General features: G+C 44.7%; 1 protein-coding gene across 2 annotated transcripts in view; it reads left to right on the forward strand.

The window, feature by feature from the left end:
- CPAMD8 (C3 and PZP like alpha-2-macroglobulin domain containing 8) overlaps positions 1-26,517 on the forward strand; it is a 300,356-nt gene that overhangs the window by 226,996 nt on the left and 46,843 nt on the right. For both annotated transcript variants that reach the window (XM_063914497.1, XM_063914498.1), the window contains exons 29-36: positions 7,448-7,522; positions 10,040-10,205; positions 11,218-11,304; positions 14,811-14,947; positions 16,131-16,286; positions 16,409-16,471; positions 17,355-17,563; positions 18,646-18,733. In XM_063914497.1, the coding sequence (XP_063770567.1) occupies positions 7,448-7,522; positions 10,040-10,205; positions 11,218-11,304; positions 14,811-14,947; positions 16,131-16,286; positions 16,409-16,471; positions 17,355-17,563; positions 18,646-18,733 (981 nt within the window). The remainder of the gene's footprint in view (positions 1-7,447; positions 7,523-10,039; positions 10,206-11,217; positions 11,305-14,810; positions 14,948-16,130; positions 16,287-16,408; positions 16,472-17,354; positions 17,564-18,645; positions 18,734-26,517) is intronic.

Genomic DNA, 26,517 nt, shown 5'->3' on the forward strand with positions numbered 1-26,517 from the left:
TCCTTTCTTGCCAGAGGCGGGGGCAGAGGAAAGAAGCTGCACAACACAGCTAGTTCCCAGGAACAGAAGTCCTCCCCGGCCTCTACAAAATCCACCGCATGTCGCTGGGGCTCCACAGGCGGAGCTAGGCCCGGTGGGGGCACGCCTTCGTAAGTTCAGCCACAAGTGGGTTCACTCCCTGTTAGATCCCTGGGCAATAGATATTGTGTCTCAGGGATACAAGCTGGACTTTGAGCAGATGCCCCCTCACCGACGGCCCTGCCGGCTTCCCCCCACGAGAGGGAAACAATGTTAACTGCAATTCACAAATTGTATCTTCAACAGGTGGTGGTCAAGGTTCCCCTCCTTCAACAAGGAGGGGGTTATTATTCGACCATGTTGTAGTCCCGAAACCAGACAGTTCATTCAGACCCATATTGAATTTAAAATCCCTGAACATATACCTGAAAAGGTTCAAGTTCAAGATGGAATCGCTAAGAGCGGTCATTGGAAGCCTGAAAGGGGGAGATTTTATGGTGACTCTGGACATAAAGGATGCATACCTTCATGTCCCCATTTATCCACCTCATCAGGCGTACCTCAGAATTGCGGTACGGGATTGTCATTACCAATTTCAGACGTTGCCGTTTGGTCTCTCCACGGCCCCGAGAATATTCACCAAGGTAATGGCGGAAATGATGGTGCTCCTGCGGAAGCAAGGTGTCACTATTATCACGTACTTGGACGATCTCCTCATAAAAGCGAGATCAAGAGAGCAGTTGCTGAACAGCGTATCACTTTCTCTGGAAGTGTAACGGCAACACGGCTGGATTCTATATATTCCAAAGTCGCAGTTGGTTCCTACAGCTTATATGCCTCTCCTAGGCATGATCCTAGACACAGACCAGAAAAGGGTTTATCTCCCGATAGAGAGAGCTCAGGAGCTCATTACACTGGTCAGGAATCTATTAAAACCAAAACAGGTGTCAGTGCATCACTGCACTCGAGTCCTGGGAAGGATGGTGGCTTCATACGAGGCCATTCCCTTCGGCAGGTTCCATGCGAGGACCTTCCAATGGGACTTACTGGACAAGTGGTCCGGATCACATCTTCAGATGCATCGGTTAATCACCCTATCCCCCAGGGCCAGGGTGTCTCTCCTGTGGTGGCTGCGGATGCTCACCTTCTCGAAGGTCGCAGATTCGGCATTCAGGACTGGGTCCTGGTGACCACGGATGCAAGCCTCCGAGGGTGGGGGGCAGTCACACAGGGAAGAAATTTCCAACAACATCCTGGAACTAAGGGCCATATACAACGCCTTACATCAAGCGGAGTCCCTGCTTCGCGACCAACCGGTTCTGATTCAGTCAGACAACATCACCGCAGTGGCTCATGTAAACCGCCAAGGCGACACAAGGAGCAGGGTGGCGATGGTAGAAGCCACCAGAATTCTTCGCTGGGCGGAGAATCACGTAAGCGCACTGTCAGCAGTGTTCATTCCGGGAGTGGACAACTGGAAAGGAGACTTCCTCAGCAGGCACGACCTCCACCCGGGAGAGTGGGGACTTCATCAAGAAGTCTTCACGCATATTGCAAGTCGGGGGAACTGCCACAGGTGGACATGATGGCATCCCGCCTCAACAAAAAGCTGCAGAGATATTGCGCCAGGTCAAGAGACCCTCAGGCGATAGCTGTGGACGCACTGGTGACACCGTGGGTGTTCCAGTCGGTCTATGTATTTCCTCCTCCCTCTCATACCCAAGGTGCTGAGAATCATAAGAAAAAGAGGAGTGAGAACAATACTCATTGTTCCGGATTGGCCAAGAAGGACTTGGTATCCAGATCAGCAAGAAATGCTCACAGAGGACCCGTGGCCTCTGCCTCTAAGACAGGACTTGTGCAACAGGGGCCCTGTCTGTTCCAAGACTTACCGCGGCTGCGTTTGACGGCATGGCGGTTGAACGCCGGATCCTAGCAGAAAAAGGCATTCCGGATGAGGTCATTCCTACGCTGATAGAGGCTAGGAAGGATGTGACGGCTCAACATTATCACCGTATATGGCGAAAATATGTGGCTTGGTGTGAGGCCAGGAATGCCCCTACGGAGGAATTCCAGCTGGGCCGTTTCCTTCACTTCCTACAGTCGGGAGTGACTTTGGGCCTTAAATTGGGTTCCATTAAGGTTCAGATTTCGGCCTTATCCATTTTCTTTCAAAAAGAACTTGCTTCTCTGCCTGAAGTTCAGACGTTTGTAAAGGGAGTGCTGCATATTCAGCCCCCTTTTGTGCCTCCAGTGGCACCTTGGGATCTTAACGTGGTGTTGAGTTTCCTGAAATCACACTGGTTTGAACCACTCAAAATGGTGGAAGTAAAATATCTCACGTGGAAGGTGGTCATGCTATTAGCCTTGACTTCGGCTAGGCGTGTGTCAGAATTGGCGGCTTTGTCACATAAAAGCCCTTATCTGGTTTTCCATGCGGATAGAGCAGAATTGCGGACCCGCCCACAATTTCTGCCGAAAGTGGTTTCATCCTTTCATATAAACCAACCTATTGTGATGCCTGTGGCTACTACTGACTTGGAGGATTCCGAGTCACTGGATGTGATCGGGGCTTTGAAGGTTTATGTAGCCAGAACGGCTAAGGTCAGGAAAACAGAATCTTTGTTTATCCTGTTTGCTTCCAACAAGCTTGGGGCGCCTGCTTCAAAGCAAACTATTGCTCGCTGGATCTGTAACACGATTCAGCAGGCTCATTCTGCGGCTGGGTTGCCGCTGCCTAAATCAGTTAAGGCCCATTCCACAAGGAAGGTGGGCTCTTCTTGGGCGGCTGCCCGAGGGGTCTCGGCATTACAGCTTTGCCGAGCGGCTACTTGGTCAGTTTCAAACACCTTTGCAAAGTTCTACAAGTTTGATACCCTGGCTGAGGAGGACCTTGTGTTTGCTCATTCGGTGCTGCAGAGTCATCCGCACTCTCCCGCCCGTTTGGGAGCTTTGGTATAATCCCCATGGTCCTTACGGAGTCCCCAGCATCCACTAGGACGTTAGAGAAAATAAGATTTTACTTACCGGTAAATCTATTTCTCGTAGTCCGTAGTGGATGCTGGGCGCCCGTCCCAAGTGCGGACTTCTTCTGCAATGCTTGTATATAGTTATTGCTTAAATAAGGGTTATGTTATAGTTGCATCAGAGTTTATCTGATGCTCTGTGATTGTTCATACTGTTAACTGGGTAAAGTTATCACAAGTTATACGGTGTGATTGGTGTGGCTGGTATGAGTCTTACCCTGGATTCCCAAAATCCTTTCCTTGTACTGTCAGCTCTTCCGGGCACAGTTTCTCTAACTGAGATCTGGAGGAGGGACATAGAGGGAGGAGCCAGAGCACACCAGAATCTAAATTCTTTCTTAAAGTGCCCATGTCTCCTGCGGAGCCCGTCTATTCCCCATGGTCCTTACAGAGTCCCCAGCATCCACTACGGACTACGAGAAATAGATTTACCGGTAAGTAAAATCTTATTATTTAGTACAAGTATTCTGTGATATACATCCAGTATCTACTGTGCATTGTTATATCTATATTCATACATATCTATATGTAGTTTTACTAGTCCAGTGCAGTTTTATTGTTTATCTGTAATAACTTCTGCATTGTACATGTGACTGAGTGTGCCTGTAGCTGCTGTGTGGATTTCATTCTCGTGTATCACACTACTTGCTACCACTATATTCTGTAGCCTGGGGGGCTAGGTGCGTCAGGGTCTCATATATATATATATATATATATATATATATATATATAATATACACATATGCACAGTGCTGCACAGTATATACGGTTTGGTGTTTTTTACTGTGTATTACAGTCACCTCATACCGCTTAAATCCTCTGTTTGTGCCTTGTGTTTACTGTCACATATCACAGGGGGTTATTTGCAGGTATTGTGTTTGTCTGGCTATATTGTACTGTTACGCTCTAAGGCTACAATCCCTATAATGTCTGCCACACAGGGCGGAAAATCCGCGGATGCTTCTGCACCAAGGATTTACCTGAGGGGGAAGTTTTAGCTGATGGTTCAGGCACTGGGGGCCATACACCTCCCAGTCAACCCGCAGCACAAGGACCCACCTTGGGCAGCATTCTCAAGTATGCTGAGTACGCTTGTGACACGTCTTACGCCCCCTGTGAGACCTCCTGTGCCATTACAGCCACATATTGTCCCTGTAGTTAATCCGCTCTCCAGGGTCGGTGGACCAAGGAGGAATTTCTCCTCCCGATAAACATTCTGGAATTGCGGGCAGTTTTCAATGCATTGACACTGCCCTGCCTCTGGTACAGAGCAGGCCTGTTCAAGTACAATCAGAAAATGCCACCATGGTGGCGTACATAAATCATCAAGGCGGCACTCGAAGCCGCATGGCAGTGTTGGAAGTATCGAAAATCCTCCATTGGGCGGAACGCCATCTGCCGGCAGTATCGGCAGTGTTCATTCCCGGAGTCCTCAACTGGGAAGCGGATTTCCTCAGTCATCAGGACGTTCATGCCGGAGAGTGGAGTCTTCATCCAGAAGTCTTTCAACTCCTAGTGGACAAGCGGGGCCTACCAGATGTAGACCTGATGGCATCTCAACACAATCACAAGGTTACGGTCTTCGGATCAAGGACAAGGGTTTCTCAAGCAGCGTTCGTGGACGTACTGGCAATTCCATGTAACTTTCGGCTGCCATACATGTTTCTTCTATGTAACTTTCGGCTGCCATACGTGTTTCTTCCAGTGTCACTCCTGCCCAGGATACTACAGAAGTTCAAGCAAGAAAGAGGGATGCTACTTTTAGTCACTCCAGCGTGGCACAGACGGCATTGGTTCTCAGACCTGCAGGGTTTATCGATAGAGCATCCTCTTCTACTTCCTCAATGCCCAGACCTCCTCGTTCAGGGCCCTTGTGTCTATCCAGACCTGGCCAGACTGGCTTTGACGGCGTAGCTCTTGAAACTTCACTCCTGAGGGCCAAGGGATTTTCTGAGGTAGTTATTCAAACTATGTTGAAAGCCCGCAAACCGGCTTCTGCACGGATTTATTACAGGGTCTGGAACACTTACTTCACATGATGTGCTGCTAAGAATTATGATGCCTATTCATTCAGAACTTCCAGGCTTTTGGCTTTTCTGCAACAAGGCCTAGACTTAGGCCTTCGTCTGGCCTCCCTCAAGGTTCATATATCTGCCTTGTCGGTGTGGTTTCAGAGAAAAATTGCATCTATTCCTGACATTCATACTTTCACTCAGGGCGTTTTACGGATTCAGCCTCCCTATGTGCCTCCTGTGGCTCCATGGGATGTCTGTTGTCTTAAATGCCCTACAAGAGTCTCCATTTGAACCTCTTGAGTCTGTGGACTTTAAATGCCTTACGCGTAAGGTTGTGTTTCTGCTTGCTATTGCCTCTGCTAGGAGGGTGTCGGACTTAGGCGCATTGTCCTGTCGTCCACCCTTTCTGATTTTTCACCGTGATGGGGCATTTCTTAGAACTCGCCCTGGTTATCTACCTAAGGTGGTGTCATCTTTCCATCTTAACCAAGAGATTGCGGGTATGGCTTTTATCTCTTCTGGTTTGTCCTCCAAAGAGCAGTCTTTGGATGTGGTAAGGACTCTCCGTATTTATGTGGAGAGGACTGCCTCTATTAGGAGGTCTGATACCCTTTTTGTACTGTTTGGTTTTCACAAACGTGGCTGGCCTGCGAATAAGCAAACCATGGCCAGATGGATTAGAATGGTGATTGCACAAGCCTATGCGCAGGCTGGGCTCCCAGCTCCTGCTGCTATCAAAGCCCATTCTACTTGGTCTGTTGGACCTTCTTGGGCGGCCCGCCGAGGCGTGTCCGCTGAACAATTGTGCAAGGCGGCTATGTGGTCCTCAGTGAACATGTTCATGAGGTTTTATGCCTTTGATACTTCTGTCTCCCAGGATGCTTCCTTTGGATGCCGGGTTCTTGTGCCCACTACGGTGCGTCCCTCCCATGAGTAACTGCTTTAGGACATCCCCAATGTATTCCCTGTGGAATACCAGTGTACCTCACTGCAGAAAAGGAGATTTATGGTAGACTTACCATGATTAAATCTCTTTCTGCGAGGTACACTGGATTCCACAGGGCGCCCACCCTGACGCACTTAGCTTCTTTGTGTTTGTCTGGCATTAGCAACTGGTCCCTTCTCCTGTTGTGAGAATGTGGTTCTATGTGACTAACATCTGCCGTCTCTTTTACCTGCTACTGCATTGGACTGCTTAACAAAACTGAGCTCCAGTGCCTGGAGGCGGGGTTATAGAGGAGGCGGTGCAGTGAATCCTGGGAACAGTCAAAGCTTTAGCCTGTTGGTGCCTCAGATCAAGATTCAACTCGATGTATTCCCTGTGGAATCCAGTGTACCTCGCAGAAGGAGATTTAACCATGGTAAGTCTACCATAAATCTCCTTGTCTATGACTGTGAATGCCAAATTGTTTCCTCACAAATATTTAAAATGCCCGCTCTAATATATATTGTAAACGCCTGCACATCTTATTACCATGTGCCATGAATGTGCACTATACATAGCAAAACACTGCATCCCATAAGAGAAAACAATACACCCACACATTATCTGAGTTCCAAAGCTCATTGATGTATATATTTGTTATTAAAAGGATATGGATTCAATATATTACAAAGTACAGTATACCTATAGTTACATGGTTACACTCACACATTAAGCAGTTAAAACATACAGTTACATACAGTTACAGTTACATACAGTTACAGTTACAGGCCAGCGATACAATACCATTCCCTCAATGCTTATGTCTCTCTCTCTCTATAAAATCATGCTGGGACTCCATCTTACGCTGAGACCAAAACAGGAACTGCCCTCCTGTGTGATCAGCAAGTGTTATCTAGTTTTTTGGGGGAGGGATTCATGATGAGTCACTAGTCTCTTTGTATATGCTAATCAGGTTCAAACTTGAAGACATCCAAAGGGCTGGCATGAGTTTCCTGTCCACTACCTGTTTGGAATATCTATTGTTCTAATAAAAGTGATTTTAGCTTTTATACATTTAATCATAATTATCCGCTGCAATGTCCCACAACAAGCATCAAATGAATCTACACATCAATCTGGTTGCTTCAATAGTAAACATGACCGGTCTATCTTGTTTCGTTCAAATAATACACATACATGACACCACTCCATCATATACAATTCTAAATCATCATGATGTCTGGCGCTTGATATTATTATAATTATGTACTGTATGAAATAAGTGTCGAATCCATCTCTGTGGCATGTCCGTGTAAATGCGTGTGTTACCATATATTGCTGTGCTCGCTGCGCGTATTTGCAAGTATAGCGACTCATAATGTGTGTAGTTTGTATTTTCTCTTTATGTAATATTTTTGACTTCGACATGACAAATATTTATTTGATTTTCACATTTTCTACAGGGTGGGAATCATGGAAAAATAGCTCTAACTGCATATGTTACAGCTGCTTTCCTGGAGACTGGAATCACATCTGAGGTAATGGCCACTGTGAGAACTTTTATAAATTATGCACTCATTTTCCTTCCACAATTGTTAAATTGAACATACTGGAGGATAACTTAGAATACAAGTGTTCACAGATATATATGTTATAATGCACTTTCAGAGTATAGCACATGTAAGATCAGTTACATGAAGCAGGGGATTGCAGTGAAGCTTGAACTCTGTCAGTGACTTTAAACCTAACAGTTTTCGGTCCTAATTCAGACCTGATTGCAGCAACAAATTTGTTCTCTAATGGGCAAAACCATGTGCACTGCAGGTGGGCAGGGCCGTTTCTAGACAATTTGGCTCCCAGTGCGAGATTTAAAAATGCGCCCCCCCCCCCCCCCCCATTGCTATAAAAAAAATTGCGTCCCCCCATATAGCTATAAAAAGAAAAAGTATGCGCGCGCTCCCGACAAGGCGTGGCCTCATCTGATATCATCACGCCCACCACAGGGGGGGAAAAATAAAAAAAGTCCCCATTTTACACATTACAGCAGCTAAGTGTCCCCGTTTTACACAGTGCGGCAGGCAGGTGTCCCCATTTAACAGAGCGCAGCAGGCAGATATCTCCATTTACACAGTACGCAGGCAGGTATCCCCATTTTACACAGTACGCAGGCAGGTATCCCCATTTTACACAGTACGCAGGCAGGTATCCCCATTTTACACAGTGCGGCAGACAGATATCCCCATTTTACACAGCGCGGCAGGCAGGTATCCCCATTTTACAAAGTGTGGCAGGCAGATATCCCCATTTTACACAGTACGCAGGCAGGTATCCCCATTTTACACAGTGCGGCAGGCAGATATCCCCATTTTACACAGCGCGGCAGGCAGGTATCCCCATTTTACAAAGTGTGGCAGGCAGATATCCCCATTTTACACAGTGCGGCAGGCAGATATCCCCATATTACACAGTGCGGCAGGCAGGTGTCCCCATTTTACACAGTACGCAGGCAGGTATCCCCATTTTACACAGTACGCAGGCAGGTATCCCCATTTTACACAGTGCGGCAGACAGATATCCCCATTTTACACAGCGCGGCAGGCAGGTATCCCCATTTTACAAAGTGTGGCAGGCAGATATCCCCATTTTACACAGTACGCAGGCAGGTATCCCCATTTTACACAGTGCGGCAGGCAGATATCCCCATTTTACACAGCGCGGCAGGCAGGTTTCCCTATTTTACAAAGTGTGGCAGGCAGATATCCCCATTTTACACAGTGCGGCAGGCAGATATCCCCATATTACACAGCGCGGCAGGCAGGTATCCCCATTTTACAAAGTGTGGCAGGCAGATATCCCCATTTTACACAGTGCGGCAGGCAGATATCCCCATATTACACAGTGCGGCAGGCAGGTGTCCCCATTTTACACAGTGCGGCAGGCAGGTGTCCCCATTTTACACAGTGCGGCAGGCAGGTGTCCCCATTTTACACAGTGCGGCAGGCAGGTGTCCCCATTTTACACAGTGAGGCAGGTGTCCCCATTTTACACAGTGAGGCAGGTGTCCCCATTTTACACAGTGAGGCAGGTGTCCCCATTTTACACAGTGCAGCAGGCAGGTATCCCAGTGTGGCAGGCAGGTATCCCCAGTGTGGCAGGCAGGTATCCCCAGTGTGGCAGGCAGGTGTCAAGTGGTGGGGGGGGAAGGAAGGGGGAGAGAGAGAGATATACTTACATGTTCCGCTCTTCGGATCCCGCCGCCGGACGTCCCTCGCGCCGGCCGCCGCCGCCGCCTCCTTCCAGGCTTCTCTCCTCCCTCTCCCCGAGCGCTCCTGCTCGAGGGGGCGGAGTTTCGTGGAATGACGCGTTTGCGTCATGACGTCACGACGCAAACGCGTCATTTCGCGAAACTCCGCCCCCTCGAGCAGGAGCGCTCGGGGAGAGGGAGGAGAGGGGAAATAACACTGAAAGTGCCGCGGCGGGCGCCCCGTGCGGTTGCACGGCTCGCCCGCCGCTAGAAACGGCACTGCAGGTGGGGCAGATATAACATGTGCAGAGAGAGTTAGATTTGGGTAAGTTATTAGTTTCTGTGCAGGGTAAATACTAGCTGCTTTATTTTTACACTGCAATTTAGATTTCAGTTTGAACACACCCCACCCAAATCTAACTCTCTCTGCACATGTTATATCTGCCTTCCCTGCAGTGCACATGGTTTTGCCCATTAGGGAACAAATTTGCTGCTGCGATCAGGTCTGAATTAGACCCTACTTCCAGGACCTGAGAGAGGGCAGCATCTGCAGTTGCAGCCGTCAGCACTGGAACAAGATAATACTGTAATAAGAACGGCTAGCGTATTGCAGAAAATAAAGTCTACAAAGTGTAAGGCACATTCAAATAAAATGAATAAATAAAAACATAATTACGTTTACACTGCTTAATGCTCTCTGTCTATTTACATACTATGAAGTGAAAATTTAATTAATAATGCACAATTTGAAGTAAATGACAATTAGTTGCACGTAAGTCGTTGGGTCTTATCTCTGTGTTTGTTTTCCCAGGAAGAAAGAGTTGCTGTCTCAAATGCCAAAGTGTATTTGGAGTCACACTTGTATTCAGCAGATGACCCATATACCACTGCCCTGACAACGTATGCTCTTACCCTGCTGCGTAGCACATATGCTCCTGTTGGTCTCAGGAGGCTAAACAGCATGGCCATAACACAAGGTATTTGTCTGTGAGGGATTCTAAAAAGAATTTAATAAAAAAATCTTGCAACATTTTTTAAAAATATTTTACTTTATTGAGTTCTGGCTACAATCAATTAATTGATATTAATGGCGGGATGTATTGTCACCCGAGTCCAGTGGCTGTGCGGGATGCCAACCGAACTTGGATTTTTTTTTAAAGGGGCAATCAATTACAAAGCATGGTTTTGCCTTGTAAGTGATTGCCCCTTTAAAATACATCCGAGTTTGGCCAGCATCCCGCACAGTGGCTGGACTTGGGCGGTATTACATCCCACTGCATGTGCTGTTTTGCATCCATTAATTAATTCGTTTGATACTCTTTGGTCATTTGCAATGTTGATAACCTACACGGCATAGGCCCAGATTTATCAAGCCTTGGAGAGTTATAAATAGCACAGTGATAAAGTACCAACCAATCAGATCCTAACTGTCATTTTTCAAAGACAGCCTGTAACATGGAAGTTAGGAGCTGATTGGCTGGTACTTTATCACTGCTATTTATCACACTCCAAGGCTTGATAAATGGTGGCCATAATTTGCTTTGAATATGATAGCTCTTGGTTTAGAGAATGGGAATATATAAATTCATCAACAAACACAGACCGTAGAAGATGCAATGGTGCTGATTCAGAGGTGGGAGCACAGCAAAAAAACACTGCACCTTGGTAAAACCATACTACACTTTGGGTGAGGCAGATATACAGTAAATTTGCAGAGATTTATATTTGAGAGGGGTGTTTCCTAGCTTAAATATAAAGTGCAGTGTAAAAAATAAAACTGTCCAGTATTTGTGGGTTACATATAAAAGCAGCCAGTATTTACCCTGCATGCAAAAACATACATGTATTTGCACCTCTTATAGTATAATATGATTTGTCCACGTTCAAAGTTACTCCTGTTTTTTTGTTTTGCTACCAACTCAGAATCAGCTCCTGTGTGCTTTATAATCCTCTTTCCTGCCAATTTATAATTATTCTGCTTGCTTTAAGATGGTTTCACACATTGGAGTTTAACTGGGTCTTTAGCAACAGAAGAGGACACCTTCATGGGTTTCAGTGATGGCCTATCACAGTCGGGTAAGTAGTATCTGGTTTTAAAGGTGTGATAACTACTAAACATTGAAGATGTCTGCCGGACCATTTTTGCTTGTTTTGGTTTTGGTTCTAATTTGTCTTCATCTTTTGGTTTTGCCAAAACTGGCTAACTGGTTTTAGTTTTGGTTTTTGTATATTGGCCCTCATTCCGAGTTGTTCGCTCGCAAGCTGCTTTTAGCAGCTTTACACACGCTAAGCCGCCGCCTACTGGGAGTGAATCTTAGCATCTTAAAATTGCGAACGAAAGATTCTCAAAATTGCGATTACACACCTCTTAGCAGTTTCTGAGTAGCTTCAAACTTACTCGGCATCTGCGATCAGTTCAGTGCTTGTCGTTCCTGGTTTGACGTCACAAACACACCCAGCGTTCGTCCAGACACTCCTCCGTTTCTCCAGCCACTCCCGCATTTTTCCCAGAAACGGTAGCGTTTTTTCACACACTCCCATAAAACGGCCAGTTTCCGCCCAGAAACACCCACATCCTGTCAATCACATTACAATCACCAGAACGAGGAAAAAACCGTGAGTAAAATTCCTAACTGCATAGCAAATTTACTTGGCGCAGTCGCAGTGTGAACATTGCGCATGCGCACTAAGCGGAAAATCGCTGCGATGCGAAGAAATTTACCGAGCGAACAACTCGGAATGACCCCCATTCTTCAAAAAGTATTACAGAATTTGGGCTTTTTTTTGTTCCTACTGTATTTTAACCTCAAAAACATTCATTTCCATTCATTTCCAGTCAATTTTGACCAACTTACAGCTCACAATATTGTTTTCAACTATATTAGCCAAAGGCTGGCTTCAAAAAGTGACAGAGCAGCGGCATAAACACACAGTGCCCGTTATTTGCATTACACCACACAGTAGTGCCTGTTACTCATATTAGAAACGACAACACTTAACTGCTAAAACAGCGCCTCAGAAATATAACAATAATCATCCCTAATAGGGAACAACTCCTGAAATACTGCGCATGCCAATATCACTATGTGGAGTGAGCAAACAAACAAAGAAACAAGCAAGAAGGCTGCGCTGTATGTCAGGAGTTGAGAAAAGGAAGAGAGCCGACGTCTCCAATTGTGCTACATAACAGGAGACACCATACACTCTGAGACCATTTAGGTGTGATTATTCTCTCATCATATTTTATTCTCTGTTACATATGCTTTGGTTTATTGTTTTCATTATTTAATAAATCTTTTATTCTATACGTCGGCTCTCTTCCTTTTCTCAACTCCTGACATACAGCGCAGCCTTCTTGCTTGTTTCTTTGTTACTCATATTACACTGCACAGCAGAATCCCTTATATACGTTACTCCAGACAGCAGAGCCCCTGATACACGCTACGCCACACAATAGTACTCCTTATACACGTTATGCAACATAGAAGAGCCCCTTATACACGTTATGTGCTTTAAATCATGTCAGCACCAAAATTAAATTTCCATCAATTATGGGTGCAGCACGAACATTTAAATATTAGGAAAATCCAAAGGGGTTAGAGTGGGGCCACAGGGGGCAGGGTAGGGTACATGGTGGGGGATATAGTATGAAGATCACACAGAGGGGAGGGGGTTATATAGTTTGAATATCACACAGGAGGGATATATACTATGAGGAACACACTGGAGGGGAGTATATAGTATGAGGATCACACGGGGTGGGATATATAGTATGAGGATCACACAGAGGGGAGGGGCGGGATATGTAGTATGAGGATCACACGGGGAGGGGGTGTTATACAGTATGAGGCTCACACAGAGGAGGGTGGATATATAGTATAAGGATCACACATTGGGGGTGGATATATTGTATTAGGTTCATATCCGGCACGTGGGAGTCTGGGATTACCTCAGCCGAGAGATGCTAAGGCTGGTGTATCTGTGGGTAGGATGGTATTTCCCCAGCTTCTCCTCCCTCCAGTGTCTCTCACCTGTCCCCTGCTTCCTCCTCCACAGACTCCAGTAATTTATTTATTATTTATTTTTATAGCACACACATATTCCATAGCGCTATACAGAGAATATTTTGCCATGTGAATCAGTCCCTGCTCATTGCCAGGGGTTTTATGCTGTGGGTCACATGCTCGTTGCCAGGGGTTTCATGCTCTGGGTACCATGCTCATTGCCAGGGGTTTCATGTTCTGGGTTCCATGCTCGTTGCCAATGACTAATGATCGCGTAGTTTCTTTCTAATCCCTCCCCCCAGACATCTAGTTTAAAAGCTCCTCCCACATTCTAACCATCCTGCCCCCCCCCCCCACATCTGCTGCCCCCTCCTCATTCAGGTGCAATCCATTGTGACAAAAAAGATGGCGCCTGACCGAGAAGTCCCAGGAACACAAACCCTTCTTTCCCACACCTGTCTCTAAGCCACACATTCTTAACCTATGACAAATGGTGCATGGCCTACATCACAAAACTTACCCGGAAAGGCTAAAAGATCTTAACATGTATAGTTTGGAGGAGAGAAGGGAAAGGGGGGACATGATAGAAACTTTCAAATATATCAAGGGTCTTAACAAAGTTCAGGAGGGAAACATTCTTCAAAGGAAAAGAAGTATTAGAACTCGAGGGCATACATTGAGACTGGAGGGGGGGAGGTTCAGGGGAAATTTAAGGAAAAATTACTTCACAGAAAGGGTAGTGGATAAGTGGAATAGCCTCCCATCAGAGGTGGTAGAGGCTAAGACTGTAGGGCAATTTAAACATGCTTGGGACAGGCATATGAATATCCTTACAAAGAATTAAGGTTAAAAAAGGGTTGAGATTGCCTAAAGGATAAAATATAAAAGGGGCAGACTAGATGGGCCAAGTGGTTCTTATCTGCCGTCAAATTCTATGTTTCTATGTTTCTATGTAACCATTCATATACTAAAGGCCAATAAGAAATAAAAGGGGATGTATCAGTAAAGTGCACACATATTATAGTAAAACATCACTTGTAATAATTATGTTAGCGGATGACTTGGCAACCGTGAAATACAGAGTTTAAAACCAATTACATAAATTAAATAGTTGTGCTCGAAATGAAGAAATTAGAAATTATAATAAAGAAAATAATTATTTTTTTGTCTTTTTTTATATATAGACAAGATTTTTAATATACCACTTTAATTGTTATAAGGGGATGCAGTTAAAATGCAACGAAAACTCCCGCTATTGAATACACTGATGTTGAATTAATGCAGATTTTCGACTGTTGGAAAATTCGGCACTAATTGAATATACCCCATAATCTGTTTTGCGGAATTCTAATACAATTTGCAATCTTATTATATAGACATACTTGTGTTTATTGTAGAATAAAGTGCATCTGAAGCATCCAAAAGCAATGTCTTATATGTTTTATTAATCCATTTGTTAATTACATTTTATTTATAATCTCCATGTTACTTATGTCTAATACCATGAAAATGCTTAATTGAAAATGGAGGTGGTATACAATCAAGAAAGTGATTTAAATGTCTCTTTTACTCATTTAGTGATCTCTGCAGAGGTAGAAATGACCGCATATGCCCTGCTAACCTACACCCTCCTTGGAGATGTGGCATCTGCTCTTCCAGTAGTTAAATGGCTTTCCCAACAGCGAAACGCTCTAGGCGGCTTTTCATCCACGCAGGTTAGATATTGATTTGTAGAGTATGACTTAATGTACACTATCAATTGCACAGAACTTCACTATCTATGCCCTCTGTAACTAGTACATTTGACCGGCGCTCTTGATCACAGCGGTCGCCATGCCGTCGCCGGGATCCTGACCAATCAAAATGCCGGCAAACACAATGCCGACCCACAGGCACTATTCCCACTCATGGGGGTCCGCGGCATGTGGCGAGCCTGCTGCAAGGGGCTTTGTTGCGCTCGCCCCGCATGCTGGCATTCTGCTGCCGGGATCGGTATGCTGACCGCCGGGATCCTCAGCGCTGGTCTGTCAGCCCCAACCCCATTAAATATGTGTTTATCAAGCTATTCTACAGAATTGAGTAGTTTTACGTACCAAGGTATGTAAGACCACATTTGTGCGGGAATGTATTTTACTAGAACAAGTCATTTATAACACTGCTTTGGCAGACCTGGATTTACACTTTGTCACCCCTAAGACATAAATATTATAGTCATTCACATCAGCCCCTGACCCAGAGAAGCTTACAATCTATATTCCGTATGACATTGGCAAACACACACAGATTCCCCCACCAACACCGGCCTGTCAAGCTAAATAGTGTTAGGTGTTGGAGTGGGATGGTCTGGATCGGCATTAAATGTAGTGTTTTCATTTTACAGATAAAAACAATGCAGATCTTTAGTCCCAGTAAAATGAATGTAAAATGCACTATCCTGTCACACACAAAACAAGTCTAATTTGCAATTTGATATGCAGCCCATTAATACACTTGTATACTCATTCACTAGCCTTCCCTAATAATCATTCAGCTCTCCATTGAATGGGCTTTTAACTTCAATATCTATGTATCACAAATTACCCCACTATATACCCCATCTCAAATTGGCCACAAATGGCATAGGGTTGGGAACTGTAAAATAACTGAACAGCTTTGGTTGGACAATAATTGGCAGGGTTGGGCAGGTATATAGTCCTTATAAGAATGCTACAGCTATAATTCATGTTATTTCCCAAGTACTCCTTTTGTAGGCACTATACCTGTTGAGTAAATCCTAAAACAGAGTATGTTACCAAACAAGATACATTACAGATATTATTTCATGAATCTACTCAAAATTGTGTGGCAGGGTTTTTGTGTATGTATGTAATTAAGCAGATCATACCACTTTGTTTCCAGGACACGTGTGTGGCACTGCAAGCTCTTGCTGAATATGCCATACTTTCCTATATTGGTGGTGTTAATCTCACCATATCTCTGGCATCCACCAACTTGGACTATCAGGAAACCTTTGAGCTTCATAGGCTGAACAAGAAGATCCTGCAGACAGCTGTGGTGAGCTCAGTCAGATATTGGTCTTAAACCAAGAAGGAAGCTTTTGAATGCTTGGCTGAAACTGGCAGCAAAGGATGATCATTTCCTGATTAATAAAATATTGTTGTGTGTTTTATATGCAGATTCCCACCATCCCAACCGGCTTGTTTGTCAGTGCAAAAGGAGAAGGCTGCTGTTTAATGCAGGTAAATCTATAAACTGAAACTTCGTACTTATTAAAACGCCATTATCTCTCCTTAAACGAGAAATATTTTAACTCGCGCCATGGATTTTTCAGAGCTGAAAACCCTGCATCCATTTTTGAAAAATCGGATATCGTGGGTACACATACCCGCAGTAGTCCAAAATTGGGTCGAGGTCCACAAGTTGTTTTTTTACCTCGCTAAACCTCGCTCTCAATTGAATCCCCTTAGACTTTTCTAAATTAATAACAAAATATTAATATTGCATTGGTCCATGGTGGCTGTGCCACTACCAATTCTTAAAGAACTGCTAACCCCATCGCCAAGGGGCAATGCCCGATAGTCATGCAATAACAGCCACGATGGTGTGGGTCTCTTTGTCACAGGATCCCAACCATGAATTTGGGTTTCTTTCTGGTTTCCAAACCAGAGCTGTTGCTTTAATTCATAATAACATAAATTAAAATAATAGTTCAGCTGTTTAAATTAGATGGGCATTGTCATTTTCCAATAGCACTGACATCTCCAGACACACAAAGAGAACTTGGCTAGAGTACCAAATAGCTGTCCCAGGCCAAGCCTTAGGTTTGCAGCCTTTGTTGCTAGCATTACAGGTATTCTAGTGACTGCCTACATTGTAGTACCGATGATGCTCATTAGCTATTACTGTACATGGAGTAAAAGTAATAGAAAACTAATATAAACACCTATACTAATGCAAACACAGTGGCTGGTGATGGTTATTAAAAATGTTTACAGGGAAGAGTTACAGACAGCATAACATTGTTTTGGTGATATATTGTCTCATATTAATCAACTGCTGGCAAATAATTCTATGAAAACAAATCTTTTTAGTTATTCAGTCATTTTATAAACCCTTTTCCAGATCGATGTTCATTACAATGTTCCCGACCCAGTGGTCAAGCCAGCCTTCCAGCTTCTGGTCCATCTCAAAGAGCCAAAGCCAGGGAGGGATCGACGTCAAGTTGGACGTCCAGAGGGACTTCTCAGAGAGAGAGCTCTCCCTGATGATGATGATCCAGGGTCCCACCAGGACCATGAAGAATACAAAGTGACCCTGGAAGCTTGCGCAAGGTATAACTCTTTGTGGACCTATAATGTGTTTTATGTACGACTAAAAACAGTTTGCAGCATGAGGTTAATCTGTGGAAGCTGCCGTGCACTTTATAAATTGGAGAATTAGCTGTAAAAATGGGAATATGTTACAAGATGTCAAATATTTGAATTCACACATTCTAAAACCTAAATTATTTTGATGGCTGTACATACTGACAAGGTAAAAGAGTTATATAGGATTGTATATGACAGAAGAAATAAACACTGGACATACAGTATATTTCTGGTTGTGTGTCACTCAGGGGTAGGTCTAATCATTCTCCTGGCTGTCATGGCGCTTCTCTTTCTACAAGATAAAATAAATATTTGTATGTATATATATAATTACATTTATTTTATGGCTTCCCAGTGGCTAATTATTTTCTTTCGCCTTGCTTCATAATTTTTAGTAATCTAGTTCCCACCCTGTTACAAAGTGCCAATTTCTGGGAATAGTACATTATTTAATAGTGACATTAAATGATGACTGTAGTATAAAAAAAAACCTGTATCTACAGCTAATGATGCTTTAGGCTGACTTATAAAATATGCACTAAACGAGTTATGGCATATGTAATTGGGGCAGAGTTTGCCGGAAATGTGGGATGCCAGCTGATCTCGAACATTTTTTTTTTAAAGTTGCAATCATTTACAAAGCAAAACCATACCTTGTAATTGATTGTCCCTTTAAAAAACTTCCAAGATCGGCTGGCATCCTATACCTCTGGCAAACTTGCATAATATTACAGATGCCCCCTTGTGTCACATGCATGCCCTTCTACATCTGCCTAGCACCCATAACTCACTTACTTTAAGAGGATCGGTCCTAAGCAAGAAACAAAAACTTCTGCCAAACCTCTTGCTTCTAATCTAATATTAGGTCAATGCATCATGGTTAGTTTTCAAAAGTAGTAAATAAAACAGAGCTATGGATTCTAATAACTCTGAATAATGTATTTGTCAACTTGCGTAATAAATCACCAGTGTGAAGATTTGATGAGGATCAAAGCAACCTCTCCCGGGGACATTTTCAGTATTTATGCTCTTACTCTTTTATCCAGATGGCTTCATTCTGGGGCATCTAACATGGCTGTGTTGGAGCTATCTCTGCTGTCAGGGTTCAGAGCCGACATCGAGAGCTTGGAACAGGTAATGCTATTTAGGTAAAAAATAGAATTTCCTTTGCCTGCTTACTGGTAACTTTACTGGACTTGTAGTAGGTGTACTTCATGTCATTATATTTTAATATAAGTAATTTGTCTTTCTGGGATCCTGTCAGGATCCCGGTGTTTGGAATCCCGGCAGCCGTAATACCAATGCCGTAATCCCGACTCTGCTCGGAATGCCGATGTCAGCATCCCGACATAGATTGAAATTATTACCATCCCATCTTTCTATATTCACAGAAGAATATGTTCTTTTAGTGACAAAACAGCACCAGTATTTGCAGCATTGTATAGTTTACATGCAGCAGTATCGGGATAAATAACATAATACCTAATTGATAGAAATGTTTTCAAATGCTGGTATTTGGAGAATTCATTGGAGTATAGCCAAAGTGAGAGAGATTATTCTTTACAGGAGGTGGACTGTTTAGTCCAAAAGTCTCCGGCTCCCCTGCTGGGCAAGAGGCATTTACTGTGCATTTTAGACTTACTAGGGTGACTGATCCGCTGTGGTGGGAGCTATTTTTACAGCTTCCTAGAGGTCTACAAGACTTTTCACATCTGGATTTAATTGGGTCAGATTCAACTGGCCTCGGAATTCTCCTTTATGTGACCAGCTTAAAGGCCGCAGTTTGTTTAATTTGGATTTCAAATGTAATTGCTTGGTTTAACCCCAGGAAGCTGGCAATAGTTATGGCTTGATTCAATGATTAAAGTGGATCCAATAAGAAACGGCATCTTGTAGCATTCGCAAATTTATATGTAAATGTTCTACAGCATTTCCTTAAGGGTGCAAAAGCTGCACTACACCAAAGAAAACATACAGACATTTCTTATTGATTGCTGTAGGTCAGTGCAAATTTTGCACCGAAATGCAATGTTGGCAATCAATGTAAGTCCTAATATACCTGCTGTACATAGACTAAGAACTCTCATTATTACTTATGCTTCTAGAAAATTTTCAATTGAGCATTCCATGGGTCGAGTTCTAGAGTGTCATATGCATTGCACTGGCTAACTGCTAGTATACTGTTTTAAAAATGTTTTTTGTTTTTACTTTTCGACATGATGAGTTTACTTTGCCTGTTTGGTGGTGTTTTACAGGTCATTAGGATTTTGCTTGCCATCAGTAGCCTCCTGTTACTGACCACTTATACTGGTGCTCCTTACCCAATACTGACTGACTACAAGGGCTCAATTCAATTAGCCATGTGGGAGGCAAGCTGTCTTTGCAACGAGACCGTAACTCGCTCCCCTTTAGCAACGTATACAATAGCATTCAAAGAGGGTGATTCAGTTGTTTTCTCCTGCAGCTACCACTAGGTGGCACAAAACGGAGCAATTCTATTGTTGCTTCGTTTGGTCGCTCATAAGCTGCTGGAGAGAAATTTCTAATTGCTGCATTCTGAGTTGGCAAGAAGATATGTACAAAAAGTCCCTAGTTTAGGCACCCAAGAGCAACAATTTAATTTCTCTAATGGACACCCATTATTTTTGGCGTTCCAAAAAACATTTGAACTGCCCTCAAAAGTGTTATCACAGTCCAGCAGTACTCTTTTAAAAATGCTTACAAACCTATTTGGTTTCCTATTTAATATTAACAGGTACAGATAGGGTTATAAAGGGTGGAATTCAATTGCCCACAGTAATTTACTGCAGGCTAATTGATCCCCTGGGGCTATCCAGTTTGCCCCAAATGCAGCCCAACACCAGCACTTATCAGGGATTTTTTTTTGTAGGTCCCGAAAAAAATCCCTGATGTGCCGTTGTTTTTTTTTGCAGTCGCAGCCGTAAAAACAAATACTGTAGGTCCAGGAACTTATCCCAGATCCTAGGTGTTTTTGCCAAAAATTGGACATTTTTCAGGAAAAAAATGGATATACCTGTAATTGAATTGCCTGCCAAAAAAATTGTGGTAAAATACTGTTTGTTGGGATAATAGCAGAACTGTAACAGTTACACTGGTCCCCATCATAACTGATGCCTAAGAATAACCAGATTTTGTACACATCCAGACTTCTTCCAAATACACTAGTCAGCAGATTTGTCTGCTTAACCTTGCTTCCCATACCACCTTTCTAATGGATAGGAATAACACCTATAATGCCAATCTCCTCCTGTCTTTACAAAACCTGTAATTTGTATAGTGATGTTGGCAATGCTCAAAAGGGAGATTGGGTCAGCAAATGAAATCCAGATGGGTTGACACTATCTGATTTTTAACATGCAAACTGTATTCTAATTTAATCTATTTACCTATTTTGGCCTTTGAAATAATGAACCTAATTTCCACACCCCTGAATTTACTGGGTGTGGTATGGAAGGTAGATGGTAACTAGGTCGACAGTGTCTAGGTCAACACTAACTAGGTCGACAGGGTCTTTAGGTCGACATGGTCTAGGTTGACAGGTCAAAAGGTCAACGTAAGTTTTTTTGGTGTCGTTTTCTTTGTAGAGTGACCGGGAACCCCAATTAGTGCACCGTGTCCCCTCGCATGGATTTCTTCGCTCGCCATGCTTCGGGCAAGGTGCCTCGCTCCACTGCCGCTGCGCTCGGCACAGGTTACCGTTCCCAATTGTAGTCCACATGGATCGTTAAGTATGAAAAGGTTAAAAAAAAGAAATGAATCGTGAAAAACTCATATCGACCTGGAACATGTTGACCTAGTTACTGTCGACCAATAGTGGTCGACCTAGATAGTGTTGACCTAGTTACTGTCGCCCTAGAGACCGGATCCCAAATTTACTGACCACATCCCCAAGCAGTTTATCTGAGGAGAAATCATTTACTGACTGTCATATAAATAGGCTTTTTGCATACAATTACATGTGTTGCTGAGATGCCTATTTTTCCCGGATTCTAGCTTAAATCAATATAGATGGGCAGTTTAAATCATATTTGGATGTGCAGATACTGGGGAGTGTATTTCCTAATATTGTAATGCCTTTGAGATGAACTATGAGAGTAGTGAATTAAGTATTTGAATCTCATGTAGAAAAAAAATCCCTTCTGGTAATGTTTTCTCACGTAAAACTAGACCTTTAAATGTTCTGTGGAAAGTCAGACATCTCTTGTAGGTAAAATGTGTCCTAACTGAGTGACCGGTTCTAATGTAAATTTATGACATTAGTAATTTAGTCCAGCGCTGAAGATGTTACAGGTTTCAAATTACACTTAATCTATTTAATGTAGAGGGGGGCAGTTTGGTGTCTCCAACACCCCATGGCACAATGTGTCCTGGGCATTCCACAGCCTAGACGGAGCCCTCACTGAAAGATATAGCCGAAAAATGTGTGGCATGCCACAGGGAGAGGAATTTTCTTTTATTGGCCTCATTAAGTCTTCGGGGCCAGTTAGCAGAATCCATCAAATTACTTTAGTTAATCAGCTCATGAACTTAAAGAAATACCTAGTTGTCATCATCTATTATTTATTACACATAACACAAATACTTCAATATGTTTACACTACACAGTACTGTTTCATAATCACTATATAACCAGGGGCACTATTAGTTTCTATGCATTACATCGAGGTAACAGCAATATATAAATACAAACAACATTGCTAAATAAAATGAATGAGTTAGAGTTTGCAAAGGATACTTACAGTAGATGATAAAATGCATCATCCATAACCCGGTTCTTAAAAAGGAAGTGGTATACACCTTTAGTTATACCCCTTTCAGACCGCCTGAGGCAGGTCGCACACGGGAGCCTGACACGGGAGCTCACAGTGTGCAACCCGCCTCAGGCACCCCGTTACCGCTGACTGCAACCCAACCGGGTTGGTGATGCCAGCGGTGACTGAGCGGGGGCGACGCTTGAAGATCATATAATCTCCAAGCGCCGCCCGTACACAGAGAGTGAACGGGAAACAGGTCGCATCAACCCGGCTCCTGTTCACACCGCACAGTGAGCAGGGTTGAAGGCGTGTTCAACCCTGCTCACGGCCAGGGTTGAAATATTGGGTCACTCGACCAGGTATTTCAACCTTTACACCTTTCAGACCGCACATGAACACAGGTTATACGCACTCATGTGCCCATAACCCGTGTTCATAGGTGGCGGTCTGAAAGGGGAATATAGAATTTCTCTTACGTCCTAGAGGATGCTGGGGACTCAGTAAGGACCATGGGGTATAGACGGGCTCCGCAGGAGACATGGGCACTATAAAGAACTTTTAGTATGGGTGTGCACTGGCCCCTCCCTCTATGCCCCTCCTCCAGACCTCAGTTAGATTTTGTGCCCAGAGGAGATAGGGTGCAATACAGGGTAGCTCTCATGAGTTTCTCTGAAAAATAATTTTGTTAGGTTTTTTATTTTCAGGGAGCACTGCTGGCAACAGGCTCCCTGCATCGTGGGACTGAGGAGAGAGAAGCAGACCTACTTAAATTATAGGCTCTGCTTCTTAGGCTACTGGACACCGTTAGCTCCAGAGGGAGTCGGAATGCAGGTCTCACCCCGCCGTTCGTCCCAGAGCCGCGCTGCCGTCCTCCTCGCAGAGCCGGAAGATAGAAGCCGAGTGAGTATAAGAAGAAAAGAAGACTTCAAGGCGGCAGAAGACTTCAGATCTTCACTGAGGTAAGCGCGCAGCGGTAATGCTGTGTGCCATTGCTCCCACACACTACACACACACTGAAGGCACTGATGGGTGCAGGGCGCAGGGGGGGCGCCCTGGGCATCAATATAAACCTCTGGACTGGCAACAGGGTACATTAGGCTGCAGAGGCAGTAAATGAAAAAATCCCCCGCCATTTTTTGTATATTGGAGCGGGATCGAAGCCCGCCGCTGGAGGGGGCGGAGCTTGATCCCTCAGCACTAACAGCGCCATTTTCTCCACAGAACGCTGCAGAGAAGCTGGCTCCCCGGACTCTCCCCTGCTGAACACGGTGACAGAGGGCTGAAAAGAGGGGGGGGGGGTGCATTTGTAAGGCGCAGTGAATGTACACACATTTATTATACATATAAAAAGCGCTATATCTGGGTTTTTATTCCAGTGTCAGTTGGCGCTGGGTGTGTGCTGGCATACTCTCTCTCTGTCTCTTCAAAGGGCCTTGTTGGGGAATTGTCCCCTTATAGATATATCTCTGTGTGTGTGGGGGTGTCGGTACGTGCGTGTCGGCATGTCTGAAGCGGAAGGCTCGTCCAAGGAGGAGGTGGAACAGATGAGTGGTGTGTCTCCGTCGGCAACGCCGACTCATGATTGGACATGTGGCATATGTTAAATGCAAGTGTGACCTCATTAAATAAGAGAACGGACAAAGCAGAGTCCAGGGTAAAAGCAGGGAGACAATCCACGGATTGGACTGGGTCACAGAGCCCTTCTGGGTCTCAGAAACGTCCCCTATCCCAAATAGCAGATACTGGTACCGACACGGATTCTGACTCCAGTGTCGACTACGATGATGCAAAATTACACCCAAGGGTGGCAAAAAGTATTCAGTGTATGATTATAGCAATAAAAGATATTTTGCATATCACTAATGACCCCTCTGTCCCTGACATGAGGGTGCACATGTATAAGGAAAAGAAACCTGAGGTAACCTTTCCCCCTTCCCATTAGCTTAACGAGTTATTTGAAAAGGCTTGGGAAACTCCAGATAAAAAACTGCAGATTCCCAAAAGGGTTCTTATGGCGTACCCTTTCCCTGCACAGGACAGTGTACGTTGGGAATCTCCCAGGGTGGACGAGGCTTTAACACGCCTGTCCAAGAAGGTGGCGCTACCGTCTCCGGACACGGCAGCCCTCAAGGATCCTGCTGATCGCAGACAGGATACTACTTTAAAGTCTATTTATGCGCATACGGGTGCTTTGCTCAGACCGGCAATAGCATCGGCATGGGTGTGTAGTACAGTTGCAGCGTGGACAGATACCTTGTCAGCTGACCTTGATACCCTGGACAGGGATACCATTTTTTCTCTATCGTCCTAGTGGATGCTGGGGTTCCTGAAAGGACCATGGGGAATAGCGGCTCCGCAGGAGACAGGGCACAAAAAGTAAAGCTTTAGGATCAGGTGGTGTGCACTGGCTCCTCCCCCTATGACCCTCCTCCAAGCCTCAGTTAGGTTTTTGAGCCCGGCCGAGAAGGGTGCAATCTAGGTGGCTCTCCTAAAGAGCTGCTTAGAAAAGTTTAGCTTAGGTTTTTTGTTTTACAGTGAGTCCTGCTGGCAACAGGATCACTGCATCGAGGGACTTAGGGGAGAAGAAGTGAACTCACCTGCGTGCAGGATGGATTGGCTTCTTTGGCTACTGGACATTAGCTCCAGAGGGACGATCACAGGTACAGCCTGGATGGTCACCGGAGCCTCGCCGCCGGCCCCCTTGCAGATGCTGAAAAGAGAAGAAGGTCCAGAATCGGCGGCAGAAGACTCCTCAGTCTTCTTAAGGTAGCGCACAGCACTGCAGCTGTGCGCCATTGCTCTCAGCACACTTCACACGGCAGTCACTGAGGGTGCAGGGCGCTGGGGGGGGCGCCCTGGGCAGCAATGAAAATCCTTTTTTTGGCAAAAAATACCTCACATATAGCCTCCGGGGCTATATGGAGATATTTAACCCTTGCCAGAATCCATTTTTAAGCGGGAGACGAGCCCGCCGAAAAGGGGGCGGGGCCTATCTCCTCAGCACACAGCGCCATTTCCTCACACAGTTCCGCTGGTCAGGAAGGCTCCCAGGCTCTCCCCTGCACTGCACTACAGAAACAGGGTTAAATCAAGAGAGGGGGGGCAAAATTTGGCGAAATTGTGATTTTATAAAAGCAGCTATAAGGGAGCACTTATTATAAGGCTATCCCTGTAAAATATAGCGCTTTGGTGTGTGCTGGCAAACTCTCCCTCTGTCTCCCCAAGGGGCTAGTGGGGTCCTGTCCTCTATCAGAGCATTCCCTGTGTGTGTGTGCTATATGTCGGTACGTGTGTGTCGACATGTATGAGGACGATGTTGGTGAGGAGGCGGAGCAAATTGCCTGTAATGGTGATGTCACTCTCTAGGGAGTCGACACCGGAATGGATGGCTTATTTATGGAATTACGTGATAATGTCAACACGCTGCAAGGTCGGTTGGCGACATGAGACGGCTGGCAAACAAATTAGTACCTGTCCAGGCGTCTCAAACACCGTCAGGGGCGTTAAAACGTCCTTTTACCTCAGTCGGTCGACAGACACAGACATGGACACTGATTTCAGTGTCGACGGTGAAGAAACAAACGTATTTCCCTTTAGGGCCACACGTTACATGTTAAGGGCAATGAAGGAGGTGTTACATATTTCTGATACTACAAGTACCACAAAAGAGGGTATTATGTGGGATGTGAAAAAACTACCTGTAGTTTTTCCTGAATCAGATAAATTAAAGGAAGTGTGTGATGATGCGTGGGTTCCCCCCGATAGAAAATTATTGGCGGTATACCCTTTCCCGCCAGAAGTTAGGGCGCGTTGGGAAACACCCCTTAGGGTGGATAAGGCGCTCACACGCTTATCAAAACAAGTGGCGGTACCGTCTATAGATAGGGCCGTCCTCAAGGAGCCAGCTGACAGGAGGCTGGAAAATATCATAAAAAGTATATACACACATACTGGTGTTATACTGCGACCAGCGATCGCCTCAGCCTGGATGTGCAGAGCTGGGGTGGCTTGGTCGGATTCCCTGACTAAAAATATTGATACCCTTGACAGGGACAGTATTTTATTGACTATAGAGCATTTAAAGGATGCATTTCTATATATACGAGATGCACAGAGGGATATTTGCACTCTGGCATCAAGAGT

The sequence above is a fragment of the Pseudophryne corroboree genome, chromosome 1 (assembly GCF_028390025.1).
Source record: "Pseudophryne corroboree isolate aPseCor3 chromosome 1, aPseCor3.hap2, whole genome shotgun sequence".
NCBI classification, from domain to species: Eukaryota; Metazoa; Chordata; class Amphibia; order Anura; family Myobatrachidae; genus Pseudophryne; species Pseudophryne corroboree.